The sequence below is a fragment of the Pygoscelis adeliae genome, unplaced genomic scaffold (genome assembly GCF_000699105.1).
Source record: "Pygoscelis adeliae isolate BGI_AS28 unplaced genomic scaffold, ASM69910v1 Scaffold216, whole genome shotgun sequence".
Taxonomy (NCBI): domain Eukaryota; kingdom Metazoa; phylum Chordata; class Aves; order Sphenisciformes; family Spheniscidae; genus Pygoscelis; species Pygoscelis adeliae.
The window spans coordinates 3,881,818-3,897,081 of NW_008825073.1; the positions used below are offsets into that span (position 1 = coordinate 3,881,818).

General features: G+C 41.1%; 1 protein-coding gene across 1 annotated transcript; it reads right to left on the reverse strand.

Moving 5' to 3' along the window:
• Window positions 1-341: 341 nt before the first annotated feature.
• FAM46D (family with sequence similarity 46, member D) lies at window positions 342-8,613 on the reverse strand. Its single transcript, XM_009326640.1, has 2 exons — window positions 8,522-8,613; window positions 342-1,609 (listed from the first exon to the last, which is right to left on the reverse strand). The coding sequence occupies exon 2, from the start codon at window positions 1,588-1,590 to the stop codon at window positions 415-417; it is 1,176 nt and encodes a 391-aa protein (XP_009324915.1). The 5' UTR covers window positions 1,591-1,609; window positions 8,522-8,613; the 3' UTR covers window positions 342-414.
• Window positions 8,614-15,264: the final 6,651 nt, after the last annotated feature.

Sequence of the window (15,264 nt, forward strand, 5' to 3'; positions counted from 1 at the left end):
ACCCAGAACACTATCGCTTCTAAAATCAGGCATTTCTACTGAGAGGTATTTTACTGGCTTAATTTTTCATTTACATTATTTAAATTTTGCTTAGGAATTTTTTAGACCCCAGAACTTAGTGCATTTCATTTTATAAAATTAGAATAATTTATATCCTTCTCTTTTCGTTGAAAAAAAAAGTCTAGCCCAAACACACATAGGGGTATAAATACTTCATGAATGATAGCCGTTTCACTTATTTTATGATCTGCTTAACAGTGATTTAGACATTGATCAACCAAATAACTTTGGCAACTTGCACAAAAATATGTCCTTAACTCAAAAGTGATGATAAAACTTGCTTTAATGAGGCCTTTATTACGGAGAGAACTGGAAAGAGAGAGGAGTGTAAGTGCTGAGGAGGTCATCGTGTTCCTAAACCATGCCGCTTTGCATTTGTATGTGAAATGGGTATGGCTGGTAGATGATAGGTGGTTGTCCGTGAGCAATGTAGTAATTGCTGAAGTTTCTGTCACTGATATATGGAGCAGGCTGATAATAGCATGTTACATTGGCTGCATTTGGGATGATATTTTGTTCTCCGAGTACTTTTAAAGCCAGAATTGTGATCATATTCAGAGTTTGTCTTCGTTCATGTCCCATGAGACAGACTGTGCTCTCATTTACAACTCCACGCAGAGTCATCAAGTAGTCATACTTGCTTTTCTCTTCCCCAATGAAGTGGTTGCGCAGATATGACTCAATTTTCCTTTGCTGCTCAGCAACATCTGGAAAATCAATGAAGAACCTGGAGCACATGTAACGTTCCAGAGATTTAATTTCAGCCTCATCTGCTGGCTTAAAGTCACGAACCAGGAGATTGCTGTACTTCAGGAGGCCACCTCCTCTGATTTCTTCCGGGCTCCTTGTGGAAATCAGTTTGTATTTTAAGTGGTCCATTGCTTCGTTGAAGTCTCCATACATACTCTCGGCGATGACAGTGGGGTGAGAGTCTTCTGTCAGTTTGCAGTCTGTTGCTCTGTAAACATTTAGTATGGAGTCCAGTATGATTTGGAAGGAGTCCACGCTAAACTCAAACTGCCGTCTGAGCGAGTTGACAAACTTTAATTCTACATTCTTGCCGCTGTTGTTTGACAGCGAGATGAGACTCCAGCGATCGTGGTCGGTGGAGACTTTGACCATCTTCTGCACGTAGGCATCTTTCATGGTCTGAGCAGTGATTTTTTCCTTATTAACACATTTTGGCAAGAAGTCCAATAGGCAATTAAGAACTGCTTCCTTAACAACCTGGAACTCGAGCTCACTTGGAAGTTCCACCCCAAAAATGATGTCCAGGTCCTTGTAACTGGTTCCGTTCTGCTTCACTAGGATGTGACTGGCTGTCGAACCGTTCAGGCGGATATCTCTAACGTTGATTTGCTTTTCAATGAGCTGTTCCTTTACCACGTGAATGATATCCTTCGGCTTTACATCCAGTGTTGGAAAATTTCCTCTCCCATGAATAGGTATGACCTCAGCTAAAACTTGATCCAGGATTTTAATCTGATCCCAGGTGAGACTGCTGAATCTGTGGTCTAAGTCCTCAGTCATTGTGATGTCGCTTGGCTAACTAGGGAGAAACAGAAATTAAGAGAAAAATGTTAGACCTTGCTCAAATACAAGAGAGCCCGACATTTCACTACGCTATAACAAACGTATATCTTCCTTCCTCGGTGCAGCGACAAAGCAGTTCATTTTAGAGAGACACATTCCCAGTTAACGGTCTGAGTCAACCACTGCACTTGTCACAGGCTTTTAATTGAATTTTAATGTACTTGGGTTTTAATCCTGCTGAGAAACCATTGTGTTATTGTATAATCCATGACTCAAAGTAAATGCAGTAAACCATATAGACTTCATTTAAAACTACTCAAAGGTTAATAACATGAGATACTTGGCGGTTATAATGAAACTCCAAATGAATTTCACTGTGAAGAGCTAAAACGAGCAAAAATGAGCAAAGTTGATTCTTTCCATCCTGCCTAGAAATCTCCCTCTATCTGCACTGACTCACATACTTAAAACTACTGAAAGACTGGGAAGTTTTTCTAAAAAGCAGAAACACGCCTTTTGTTTATCTAGCCATATGCCTTGGATGTACTTTAGCCTCTATGGATCATCTACACGCATGCATCCTTTAATGCCACTTGTTACAGTTTAAAAACTGGATATTCAATAATTGTCAAGCTGTTTCCACCACGTTTCTGAGGAAAAAGCTTCTCTTTCTAAGCCATTAACCGTGTTCCTACATTAATGTACCAATGCTGCAAGTCATGGTTTGCAGAACCGGTAAGAAAACCCCTTCCAGTCTGCACTGATACCCGAAAACCTCACAAGAAAGCCTGCAAAGAAGCGCCTGTAGAATACATGGGATAAAGCTCAGGCTCTGGAATTCCTCAGTTTAAAATTGTATCTTGTCTTCATATCATCATAGTTAGCAAGCAGATAGACTTTAGCATGGATAATTTGTTTACATTTTACAATGAGAAAGAAAAAGTTGCAAACCCCGCAACATCCGTTTTAAATTTTTTCTAATTGATCATATGCAAACTTTATTTTAATTAAATTTTTCTAATGGGGATTTGAATGCTTTATTTTTTAAATTTTATTTATGTACACTATGAATATAATTGAACGCAATCATAGAATTATATAATTAGGTGTGATTACAGTAAGTAATGAATTTAAGGAACTGCAGAAAAGAAGAACGTCATTGAGCATTAGGTGTCCAAGGTGTAATGACATTAATGTCGGTGTTACAGAACAGAAACAGTTCAGAGGGCTAAAAAACTTCCAGAATCCACAGGCATCATGTCATGCTGTGTCCCCGCTTGCCTGCTTACACTTCCTCCGTTCTTTTGTGGTAGTTAATGCTCAGTCAGTTAGTCAGAAAGATTTATTGCTGAATCCTATCATAGCATTTTTCAATACTCTTTCATAAATCGCATGATAACTCACAGGCAGATACTGTCATTTACTGATAACTTTCTGATTAACCCCAGTGCTTGGCTGCTGTGCCTCGGTGCGTTGAGTTTGAAGCTGTGTTTGCTGCTCTGAGCTACAGGTGAAGGAAGAGAACATTTATGGACATAGCAGGACCTTCCTTCATCGCTAAAGAGAGCAAAAATTCTTTAGTCAATACAGTTGTTTGGGGCATTTCTTTACTGTCCTGAGTCAGACGTGGACATCCGCAACCCATGGGAAGCTGCTGTTCAGACATCTTATAGATGGAGGTACAGATACTGAAAACAATTTTGATTACTGAAAGAAAATTCTTTTTTTCTGCACAAACATTATAATTTTGCTTTCTCCTTTAATGTTGCATGTTGTAGTTAAGGCTTGTTTTAAGAATACTTCTGTTGGATTTGTGCAAGCTTAGTTTGGAGAGAATTCAGGGAAACTGAAAATAATTTAAAAATAGTTGCAATAAAGTATTTGTTACATAGCAAGGGGGTTTAGATCATTGCTGTTGAAACACTACCTGAAGCACCTAAAAGAAAAATAAAACTAAACGTCACTGTGTTCCTTAACACTGCATGCAAGCAGAATAGGAATTATACCGTGACACTGAACTTCATAATCTATATTTTCCACAGAAAACCTGTGGAATCCCTCGCAGGCAGGCGGCTGTTTCTCGGAAGGCAGCAATCGGGACCGCTGCCCAGACAAAGCTGTGTCTCCCAGCTGGGCTGGTGCAAAGCTGGAGTTTGGAGGGACTGAAGAAAAGTGACTGGAGGTGCGAAACTCGGGTGGTGTTCAGGTGTGATCTGAAACGGCTCGGCGAGTCACCAGCCGGGTGAAAGAAGTGACTTTCGGGTTATCTGCCAGCACCGCAAACGTACTGCTGCAGCGTTGAGAAATGTTTCTGCAGGCAGATGGCTAGAACATCTTTTTTCAGCTAAAGCTCAAGAATAAAAATAAAGTAATATCATACTGAGTAATAACACTACCAAAAAGTCTACGCTGTTGTTTCTTAATCAGTAGTGACTACATATGTATGTTGTCATATATTTTCCTTCCCCTGCCTTCAGATTCCACATTCCGGAATATTTTAGTAATTTCAACTTTGTGAACCGACAAATGGCTTGGGAATATTACAGAGCTATTTTTCACATACTTCTACTATAGTTTCAGCTCCCAAGTCAGCTAATCAAGAGCATATGTAATTTCAAGCACCTTTCTGGCCTCATTACAAAGAATGGAACTAACCATATGTTTGAAGTTAAACGCATGCTTTAAAAGTGGCTAAACCGGGACCAAAGTTTAATTTGCCACTGAATTGATGGTGTGAAGGTCTTGGATTCAGTCCTATAGTTCTGGCACAACCATGTTGTTCCTGGCATTGTTTACGTAGTATATAACCCCATATACCTAACATGTAAAGATGCATATATTTGTATCCACACATTCCTGCAGGCATTTAGACGATAGGACATTTGAACTGAAAAGGAAAATTGCCATCCACAGCACTGCCCACTTTACATGTCTATGGCTTTACCATTAGCTATTTATTATTATGATTCCACGCTTATTCCTTTATTACCACAAACTATTCTTATGAAAAACTTCTGTCCATCCTTCATAGCCCTTATGACACCCCACTACATTTTTATCATCAAAAATAGCCGTTACAGAAAGCCACCGTGAATTTTGGAAGTAGCACACCACTGGGTGGAGCGAGAAGGCTGGGAGGAGAGGTCTTTGTGTACATTTTCCTGCTGCCGTGTTTGTCATCTGTGTTATTGATACGTCAGGTTACGGTAGACCACCTCTAACGAGCTACTAGCAAACTTGTAGTTGTCAGAATTGTTGTATAAGGAGTAGTTTTTGTTATGTGATTTGTCTGATATTGCAAAACTTTGAGAGAGCTTTTCAAGGTTAATGCTGTGATGTAAAAGAAAGGGCTTAGAGAAGGGAATGTTGAAATTCAATCCCCTTTTTTAGCAGAGGGACCCTCTTCAAACATTTTTTGAAAGTCAGAAGATGGAAGTATCCCTAAATAAGCTTAGGAAGCCTTCCTTTATTGCTACATGTTTTTAGTTATTTTAGATTTTATTGCAATATACTAAGATTTAAAAATTATGGGAAAAGGTAATGTCAGTAAATCTCTCTTTTGTGTTGAAGAGTCGTACCTCAAAATGTCATTTCTCTAAAGTGATTCCTGGAGAATCCGGTGATGCTTTGTGAGTTTGGAGCCTCAACGTTAATGTCTGAGAAATACCTTATGATAAATGCTAAGAATTCTGTGCTGAAATAATGCCTTCAACTTTGACAAGTAAGGAAAATGTCCTAGGAAAAACAGGAATTAAGTTGTCAAGAATATAATTAATTTACAGATAGACCTAAATAAACTTTTTTTGGTTATAATTTACTAATTTGCTTCCAGTTTGCAACCCAGTGCATAACCCTGCACTTTCCTAGAAGGACTTTCTCTTTTTCTTTTCCTTAATCTTGTCTGGCAACAAGAACAATTTCCGGGCAATTTTATAGTCATTAGGAACCTTATTTCTTAAAGCAGTGGCAAATTTATTTACCGAGGTGGTCAGGCTAACGTCAGGAGTTATTACTAATGCAAGTAAGCCTCAGTTACAATAAATCAGCAACAGCGCTGAGGCTACAATTAGTCAAAGCATTGTGTAAAACAAGAGAGATCAAGGGATGAAGGGAAGGCAACTCACCGCACGTGACCACAGCAGCCAGACGAAGCCCAACACAAGCAAGTGCTGGGGTTGGGTCAGTTTATGGGAAAAGAGGCTGGAAAATGGCTTCATTCTTTGGGAAGCGGTGCTGTTTGCAATGGAGGACGATCCCTGGAGGCAGCTGTATCTCGCTGCCCCTTTGCCAGCAGCAGCATTATGCCATTTATGGTAACCATATATGTGACACAGACTTTGAGAGCTCTTACTTGCCGGTACCCACAGTCCCAGCCTTCCCCAGGTCGGCCCTGCTGCACCCTGTCAAAGAATTCAGTTTCTGTAACTTCTTCCACATGAATACCTAAAAGCATTTCATGTGTTTCGCATTCAGCGCTCTCCTGTCTTAAAGTCCATACATGGACAAATGGAAGGCTGCATAAACACTAGCACCGTGGCAGTGAAAGAAGCAAATAGCTTTTGAATTGTGTATTGAAAAGAGGTTTTTTTTTCACTCACTTCATCAGTATTTGTAATTTATTGAGATTCTCTCCTAGTGATTTTTCTTAGTTTTTTGTTTATGGGATTTAAAATGTTACTATAAACTGCAATGGACCCTGAATCCTGCCTGATTTAAGATCTCTGCCAGATAAAGCGATGAGGAGAAGTAGTTTCCAGGGTGTTTTCGTTCACATATACTGGCTAAAGAAGCACAGAATAAGATGGATCAGACCTAGTCAAGTTTTGTGATATATTATCCTTACTATAAGGTTAGAAAAATATTTCCATGATTCAAGTTCCAACTTGTCCTTGAGTGGTCACCTTCAGATGATGAAGTGGTTGCAATGTGGAAAAATGTTTAGTTACTGTGGGATCATTCAACGTAGTTTTGCTAATTTTTATTATTTATTTTTATATTGAAATTAGGGGCTCTAATTTGCTTCAGCAGGGTTTGGACCAAACGGCTATGAGCTTGGTTTTACAATGATGCTAAAAGATTTAGTGAACCACCTCTTTGCACTCTGCCATATACCAGCTTCATCGAAAAAATAAGAGCAGATCTGGCTTTACATCTGAATGAAGAAAATCTGCCGTGCTAATGATAGCTTTCATGTTCCACACAACTTTCATAGAAACAGATACTTACAGTCTAGAGGACAGTCTCATCAAATTTAGCTCATATTTTACCGATAAACTGTTTAAGATTCTCCTTTTATATACTCTATAATGTTGCTTCAGTGCATTTTCAAAGGGTTTGCAATGTGCTGGCATTCTCAAGCAGAACACATCTGAAATAGTTCTTGTGCAGCTGTGTTAGCTCCATTCTCTTCCCTTTGCTTTTATCTGCTCCCCTATTTGTCTGTTTTACAATAATTATATGGAAGACTTTAATGCTCCAATTGTCTTTACTTTGTTTGCACTTGAAATCGGTTGCGAAGGGACCTTTTACAGATCAAGCAAAGTGTCTTGTCAGCTTCTGTAGTAGCCTTGCTTTTGGGGGTTACCCCAGAGATGCTCAAAGTAACTATTGCAATTCTCCCCTTAGATCTCTGTATGGGGTTTGCTGCATACAGATTATATGCATCACTAATGATTTCCATGATATCTTGCTAAAGCTTTATTTTAATTCAAAGATACAGTCCTCTATTAAGCTGGACATTTTAAAATATTTTGCATGCTGACTGACTTAAGGACTGCAGCTGGCATTAGCTCTGAAGGCAAGAATGTCAAATGTGGAAGGAGTCCCAGTCATAATATAAATGCATATGAGACAAGTAGAAGCAGTAAAGCATCTGGGGCATCCTAAATGGGGACATATTTAAACTGGTTTGACAGTGTTTTTCATGAGTTTTTCCTTCCATTAATGTTAATGGAAGCAGCGAAGATGCCGTTTATTTATTATGTTATCATGAGATAACGCATGAGTTGCCATAAGTTTTCAGTACAGTTACCATCTAGTTACCCTGAAATAACAAATAATAACTCGAGGCCATATGCTCTTCTCCGGTGAGATAAGGTTGCGTGGTGTGCAAAATACACTTAAGCAGAAAGCAGTTTGCTTGGACTATGCCACAGAATATCACCTTCAAGGGCAGAACAAGTAAGCAGAAAAGGAGGAGAGACTTTATCAACAAAAATATGTCCTACCTTTTCTCCAACCCAACCCAAAGAACAGGGAAAAGCAATGGAGTCATGTACCAGCCTGCACCGTCCCTTCTCCCAGATGAAGACAATTTGCAGAGCAGTACAACCCAAGGGGAGCCATACTCTCCTATAGCACAAAGCTGGGAAAAGGAACCGAGTAGCCTACACGTCTACTGGAACGTTACAGGACATTGGCTCGATGAGCTGGGAGTTCTCGGGAGGGACAAAATAACTAAGGAGTTTAATTTGGGCAACCAGTACGAATACCTAATCTACGTTACGTCATCTTGGAGATTTGGGTTTTTTTGGATGTCGAATTTTTCCATCATGACTCACGGTATGCTCATTCTTAGCTGCATGTGGATCCCCTCACAGGGCAACATTGTGAAAGCCAGATACATTATGCCTTTGTATCAGTTCCCGCAACACACAAGGTTCCTTCTTACACGGCCTCCAGGTTCAAATAAACCAAGCCCTTGCAAATAGTATGGTATGAGGCACAGTCAGTCTTCTCATTTGCTCTAAAACATTTTAATAACTTTTAAAAAAATAGGTGTGATATGCAATATTTGGTCTGTTTGGGGCTGTGGTCATCACTGAGAAGTTACTGCTTTAGATAAAGATTATTTGTACTACCGAATGTGTACGATGGACTAACTCCTGAATAACATTTCCAGAGAGAATGCAAAATCCCACAGACTTACCGTGGCAGGATGACTGGCAAGCATGTATTTCAGCGGGGTTAACAGGATGACTCACTGGATCCTTTGGTAAAAATATGAATTGTCATCTTGTCACTGACAAAACCACGAACCTCCCAGGGAAAGCTGCAGGGGAAAAAAGAACCCAACAAACAATAACATTCATTTTGAGATAAATGTTAACTACCAGTCACCTGCTGTACATAAAAAATCATGCATTACAACTTGGCAGTCCTGCAGTCATAACAATAGCCTTTTAAGTCAGAAATGATAAGGTAAAAGCAGTGGAAAGGCACAGAAGTGCTTATCAAGACGCTGGGTTTCAGGTCATACTTAATCCTCTGCAAGGATGTCAACAAGCTTGCTATTTTCTCCATGGGATTTTGAATAAGGATTTAATATTATTAGTAGACATGCAAATTAGCAGGGACATAGTGGAATCGTACAAAAAAAAAAATAGAACTAATAACAACTCAGCAAAATTAAATATTATGAATTGTGTAGTGGCTTCACATTCTTTCTAAAAATGCGTGCAGATGACAGGAAGGTCTCGTTTCCTGGCAGACTAGGTTGGTGGTTCATTTACAGTAAGACCAGGATTCAGCCTGTTACTGGAATTTCCATGCACTGAATGGCCCATTGACTGGCTATGCAGGAATTACAACTATTTTTGTAAATATTTGTATGCTATCATAAAGGCACTTTTTTATATTTCTCACTTCAAGGCTGTGCTGACAGCTAGGGAGTCTTTTTTAGGCTTTCCTTCAAAGACTCCCATTCCAGCACCTCATCCCACAAAGTTCGTAACACCTACATAAGGTTCCTTAATCTATCCCGAGCAGGACGCTGTCCACTGTATGATTGGATATACATGTGAATTTACTCCTTGGTGCTGAGTTGTGCTCCACAATCTCATTCTTATGCTGAAAGTATATATGCTTCTGAGTAAAGATAACTTTGCAAGCATGACTTGGGTGTAAATATATGTGCAATCTGTAGGAAAAGCTGAAATAACAGCCCAAGGAGGTATGGACTGTATTACTCATTTTATTAAGAGCATTATGGTTTTTTTTTCTCCATGCCAAAGCAGTCAGATTTTTGTCACTGAATACGCTGTTTGTACTGCTGCCAGAGCCCAGTACTCCGTTTCCTCACTCTGTGCCCTGCTGTGCCAGGACCTGTCTGCAGCTTTCATTTGCCTTCCAACTCACGACGGGCTACTAATTGAATGAGTGCATGTTCCCCAGCTTGCTCCCCGAACCCGTGCAGTGACGGCTCATGTTTGCAGCTGGGAATAAAGGGTTAAGTCTGGCAAGGGCTGAGCTCTGGTTAGTCTGAAAGCGAGAAGCCAGTTATGTGACAAGGAAAAGAGGTTCTGGACTGCTTAGATAAAGGACTCTCAGCATGTGGAGTCTGGCCTCCTGGAGGAAAAGTCAGACAAATATATAATCAGTTACTTAAAAAAAAAATACATCATTTAGTCTTTTTAACAATGAACTATTGTTATTTCTTTCTGTGCGAGGGTGGAAGGTTTAATGGATATATGATATCCATTAATGGATATATCATCATGATGGAATAGATTAACACTAGGGTAGAATTAATGGCTTCCCCTTAGGGGAAGGAGAGAGACCTTTATATTTTTTTTGCAGAAGAACACCCATTATTATATAATATGTTCATAAAAGCAGCAGCCGAGATTGATGAAGTGCTTTGGCTGTTGGGACATTATTCTCAATGGCTGCCTTTTATTGGCTCCGTCATTACAGGAAAAAGTGCATCATTTCATTATTCTGTACTCGAGGTTTCCAGGATTTTTCTAACTGAAGTAAAAAGAAAAATAAAAATGACTATGTCAACAATTACCTTGTATCTCAAAGATAATATTTTCCTATTCCTGAATTCAAAATGTGAATTGTGATGATACGCACCAACAAACTCATTTCAAAGCCTTTTACCCTTGTGTCTCGGTGCCTAACGAGCAAAAGACTGTAATGAGAACCAGCAGGGTCTAGGCGACAACGCATGACTCTGCGCCTTGGGTTTCCCCCTCCGACACGCCGTGCCACGACCACTGCTTGAGAGCACATTCGCAGTCGGTCACTGCTTCTGGGTGCCCCCACCCCCAGGTCCCACCATGAGGCATATTGACCCTCAAATCTATTGGGTGCCTGCATCTCCTATGGGCTTCGGTGAGCGCGGAGGTTGCTCGGACACCTCGTCAGCTGACCCAGGGCATTTCAAGGTGATTCCCCCGAGTCGGCAAGAAGGAGAGCCGAGGATCCTCTCCCCTCTCCAGAGGTGCTTGCCTCCCCCTTTCTGCCTGCCAGCTTCCAAGAGCAGCGCATGATTGCTCTGCTTAGCTCCTCAGACTAATACCAAAATCTATTTACTCACTTGAGATACCAGTGACTCAATCCGAAGCTCACTTATCAAAAACTCTCATTATTATGACTAAACTGCAGCAAAAGCAGGCAAGGTAAAGAATGAAACAATCCTCCTTTTCCATCTATTAACCATCTTCATAATTATCTCTCCTCTTCAAATGCCAGAGGAAGAGGGATGAGCTATGCAGTGTGCCATTAGAGTCCTAATTCTGGGCTGTTTTCAGGGTATAGAGGGCGTTACAAAGTCAAGGCTCTCCTCAGAAACTCTCCAGAGGCTTCCTCCCCTCCACTACACCGAGGGAGACCCGGCGAGTTACAAAAGTGGCAGAATGTCCCCAAGAACCTGTCTTGTGGGACGGCCCTGGTCATGAAAGCACGAGAGGATACCGCCAGGTTTGCAGTCATGTCTGTTTTGAGAGGGTTCCAACACAACACACACAGTAAATGGAACAGATTTCTTTTTTTTTACTGATCATACCAAAAAATGCTGTGCCTTGCTGGAAGCTGCATTTAGTTCATGCAATCAATGCAATGCTTTTTTTTTTTTTCCTTCTGAATCAGTACTGAGCCACTGAAGTATCGAGGGTGGATTTTGATAGTGCATACAGTAGTACAATGGATTTGGAGAGTTTTCCTTGGGGTGAGCCAGAAAGCTGAAGACAAACGCACTCATGCTCCATAAAGCCCTCTCCGCATCACTCCTGCCCTGCTCTGCATATTTTATAGAAGTATTTGCTAGGAAGCAATTATCCTGTTTCACTCCAGAAGTATTTTCATTTTATGGCAGATGACATGGACTCTGGGCACAGGCTCCAGGTTGATTTGTTAAGCAGCCTGGGATGCCTCCAAGTAAAGGCTCTTCGTGACTGCTAGAGCAAGTGGCGAGTTCAGATTGAGTTGGAAAAAACTTCTGTATCCTGGACTAGGCTTGGCCGGCACCCTGCTCACAGCACTGGTCAGAGGGCAAGCTGGGACCCTCTTCAAGGATTACTATGTCTTCCACGTTTGTTTATGTTACTAGTTGTGTTTATAATGTTGACATATAATTCATATTTTTATGAATTAATTTCCATATTTATATTAGAAAGTTATTCTCTGACTACACAATACAGTAGTGGGATTTCCTTTTAATGCTATTTTCCCAATTCTATGAGTTACATTGTGAAAGTGGGGAAAATATATGAATTATTTATTAACTTCAAAGTATTTGCTGTACAAGAGTTTATTCTTAATTCTGCATCAGTAAGAGCTAGGATTCCCCTAGCAAATAGCTTTTTGATAACTGAAAGGTTTTCTAGAGTTCTGTGATAAAGTAAAAAACTGTAAAACTCCACTCAAACTGCATCAGGAAAAAGGATTATAGCTGCAGCACCAGGACCAGGGTACTGCTACTCTTTCGTGGTGAAAGCAGCATGAAATGTCTCTGTTGACATTATTACTAAAATGCAGAGAGAAGATAAAGCAGTGATAAACCAAAGAAAAAGGCTAAGGCCCTGCAGCAAAGATGTGTGTATTCATGACTTTTCCATCACTATCAATAATGCATAATGATCATCATGCGGATGACGACACCAATTTTTGAGAAAGACTGAGTCAAGCTTTCTATCACCAAATGTGAAAAAACGTTCAACCTGACATTGGATGTTGAGAAGACAGGACCTGCTAGATAAGCAAAGATCCAGCAGAAAGGGTAATGGAGAAGAAAATCAGCTGATGTTGACATAAATTGACATCTGCTGTACCAGTTTGTAGTGTTTTATGGAGGAAAACCATTCTTATGTTAACATGTACTGAAAGAAACCGTTTTCAGGGCCACAAAAACATCTTGGCTAGAAAAAAACCCAAAATGATGGTTTATCTGTGAGCAATTCTGCAACATGAAGAAACCATGTTCAATATAATGCTCAAGTTTTACAGTTATCTGTGTTCTCCCTTTATGTACCGCACTCTAATTCTGCATGGCAGTAGACAATAGGTACGTTGCTGATTCCCTGTGGCATCTTAGATTCCGTACTGATGCTTTGAATAATTATTTTTGCATGAAGATTGTGGTGGCAAAGGGGAAAACCCGGACTGTAACTTTCAAAAGACTTCTTTTTTGTGTGTTTGAATCCCAATGGCATACGTTCAGTTCTCACACCAGCAATTGCTCTGGTGTAAATGAGAGCAGAACTGGCCCGGTATGTGCATGGCTGGGCATCTTCAGCAAGAGAATTCCGAGCTCACTTCCACTCTGTGTGGACCATCCCTCACTCCACGTTAGCTATAGTTTGATGGTGAAATTTGACTTGGAGTTTGCCTACAAATCTTGTAACTTCATTGAGCTTCATCCGTTAAAACCAGTGGGAGTTAAACATAGACATGTAAGACATATATATGACATGTAAGACGTATATATGTCTTAAATCCATAAGACAAATTCTATCCCCATATGCAGGTGACTATCAAGCTACCGGAAACTCAGCAAACGCTGTCAATAACCTCAGGGTGACCCACCAAGGGCTGCTCAACGTGAATGAAAGAGGCAAAGCAGAGCACAAGCTACCAACGTTCTCACCCCTTGCTACGGCCAAGCGCTGATGGCACAGACCAAACCCGTGCTGGAGGTGAGGAGCCCCGATTCACACCCAGGAGTCCCAGAGCTACAGCTGAGGACGGAGCCTGATCTTCAGAGCCCAGAACTAGGAAGGCCATGAAACCAATCCGGATTAGGAGCACTTTGAAAATACGGGTAGAATTTCATTCCTTCAAGGAGTGTTAATTAATGACTGAATTCCCACTGCCAGCCTAAATGCTGCTTAATTTACTCTCCAGAATAACTCAATCTCTATGTGATTTCAATGTGACCGTTCAAGGAACTCGGTCCACTTATCTCTCCTGATTTACCGTGGATTCATAAATTATCGGACTCTACTGCGTCAGCAGTTACTTCCGAACTTGAGCAGGAGCTGTTGATACGCTCTCCAGGGCAGGAATTTAAGTTCAGGCCTTTGCTCGCCAAGGGTTGACGTTAGACGTCTCTCCTTCTGGCAGCTGAATCATTATAGAGCACATAGTCCTTACTACAGTGCTGTATGTCCGATGCCTAATGAGGCAACAAAACTAAATTTACTGTAAAGTTATGCCTCTAATGCATAGCTGAGCAGGGACGGTGTGCAAGCAACACTACCACGAGGTCAAAGGTCTGCAGCAACTGCAAATTAAAGGAATTATTACTGTTCTCTTTAAACGAAGCTGTGGAAATGCAAGAAGGCTAAGATACAAAGGAGTAGAAGGTATAATCCAGACTCTGCTATTCTCCCCTCCACACATCACACCCGTATTCCTTACTCCTGGATGCTGCAGCCACAGCACACTGAAGGACGAAAGGACAAGGGAATCATTTTAACGTTTGTGAACAGGACATACACAAGCCACAACCGACTCCAGAGTTTAAGGAGAACACAAGAGCATAAAGTGTGGGAGAGTCCCTGCTCTCGATTCACTTTCATTTATTATTCATTGCTTGGCCTTTAACAGTGATCCACATCATTATTCATACCTACCTTGTTGCTTTTTATGGGAGCCACGAACAAACTATTATTGTTAATGCAGCACGCGGAAGACACTGTGTGTGCCTGTGTAGCCAACCATGCTCTTTCTGACGGAATAATAAATACGGTTAAAGAGCTGCAGTGGCTTAACAGATGTATCAAAGAGACATGCTTGTGGATGGGAGAAGGCAGTGAGCGCAGGAGAGTGGCTTCCTGGCTGGGAAGATGCAGAACACTGGCCCTGAGTTGCTGGAAACCAGTTTTGCTTTGCACGCAGGCACACTTATTTGAAGAGCACTTACAGATAGTTTAGGGCAGAGCATCCCAGCTCGCTGTCTGACCGTCACCTCCAGGCTCTGACCTCCCCGGGGAACAGGGATGGCCCTTCCTGAATACAGAGAAAAGGCCCAAGATACTAGGGCTACTTTGTGCCATCTAGATGAGACGATAGAGCTTCCAGCATCTAATCGGACAGCAGGCAGTGAATACTACCCTTCTACTACTTCTACTATTAATTTGGGGAGGCGGGTCTTGCCCGAAATTCAAGAAGTTTTTAGGATTCCTGCAAATGAAGGCTTGTAGTAAGACAGCTGCAACGAGACCTCCCCCCCCAAATCACTGCCGATTTGCCAAACTGCTCTTTTTATAAGTTGATAAAGTTTTTTATGGAAAACACCTTACAAAGAGAGGCGAAAGGCCAAACCCGAGGCAATCGTCCCAGGTGTTGCAAAGTTTTGTAACGGAGACCAACCGCTTCCGAGGCATCCGCCACGGACCCATCCGTGAAACACCCGTTCCGGACCACGGCACCCTTCAAATTCGGAGG

Bases quoted from the DNA above. Each gene is read 5' to 3' on its own strand.
- FAM46D (XM_009326640.1), bottom strand. From the start codon at position 1,590: ATGACTGAGGACTTAGACCACAGATTCAGCAGTCTCACCTGGGATCAG.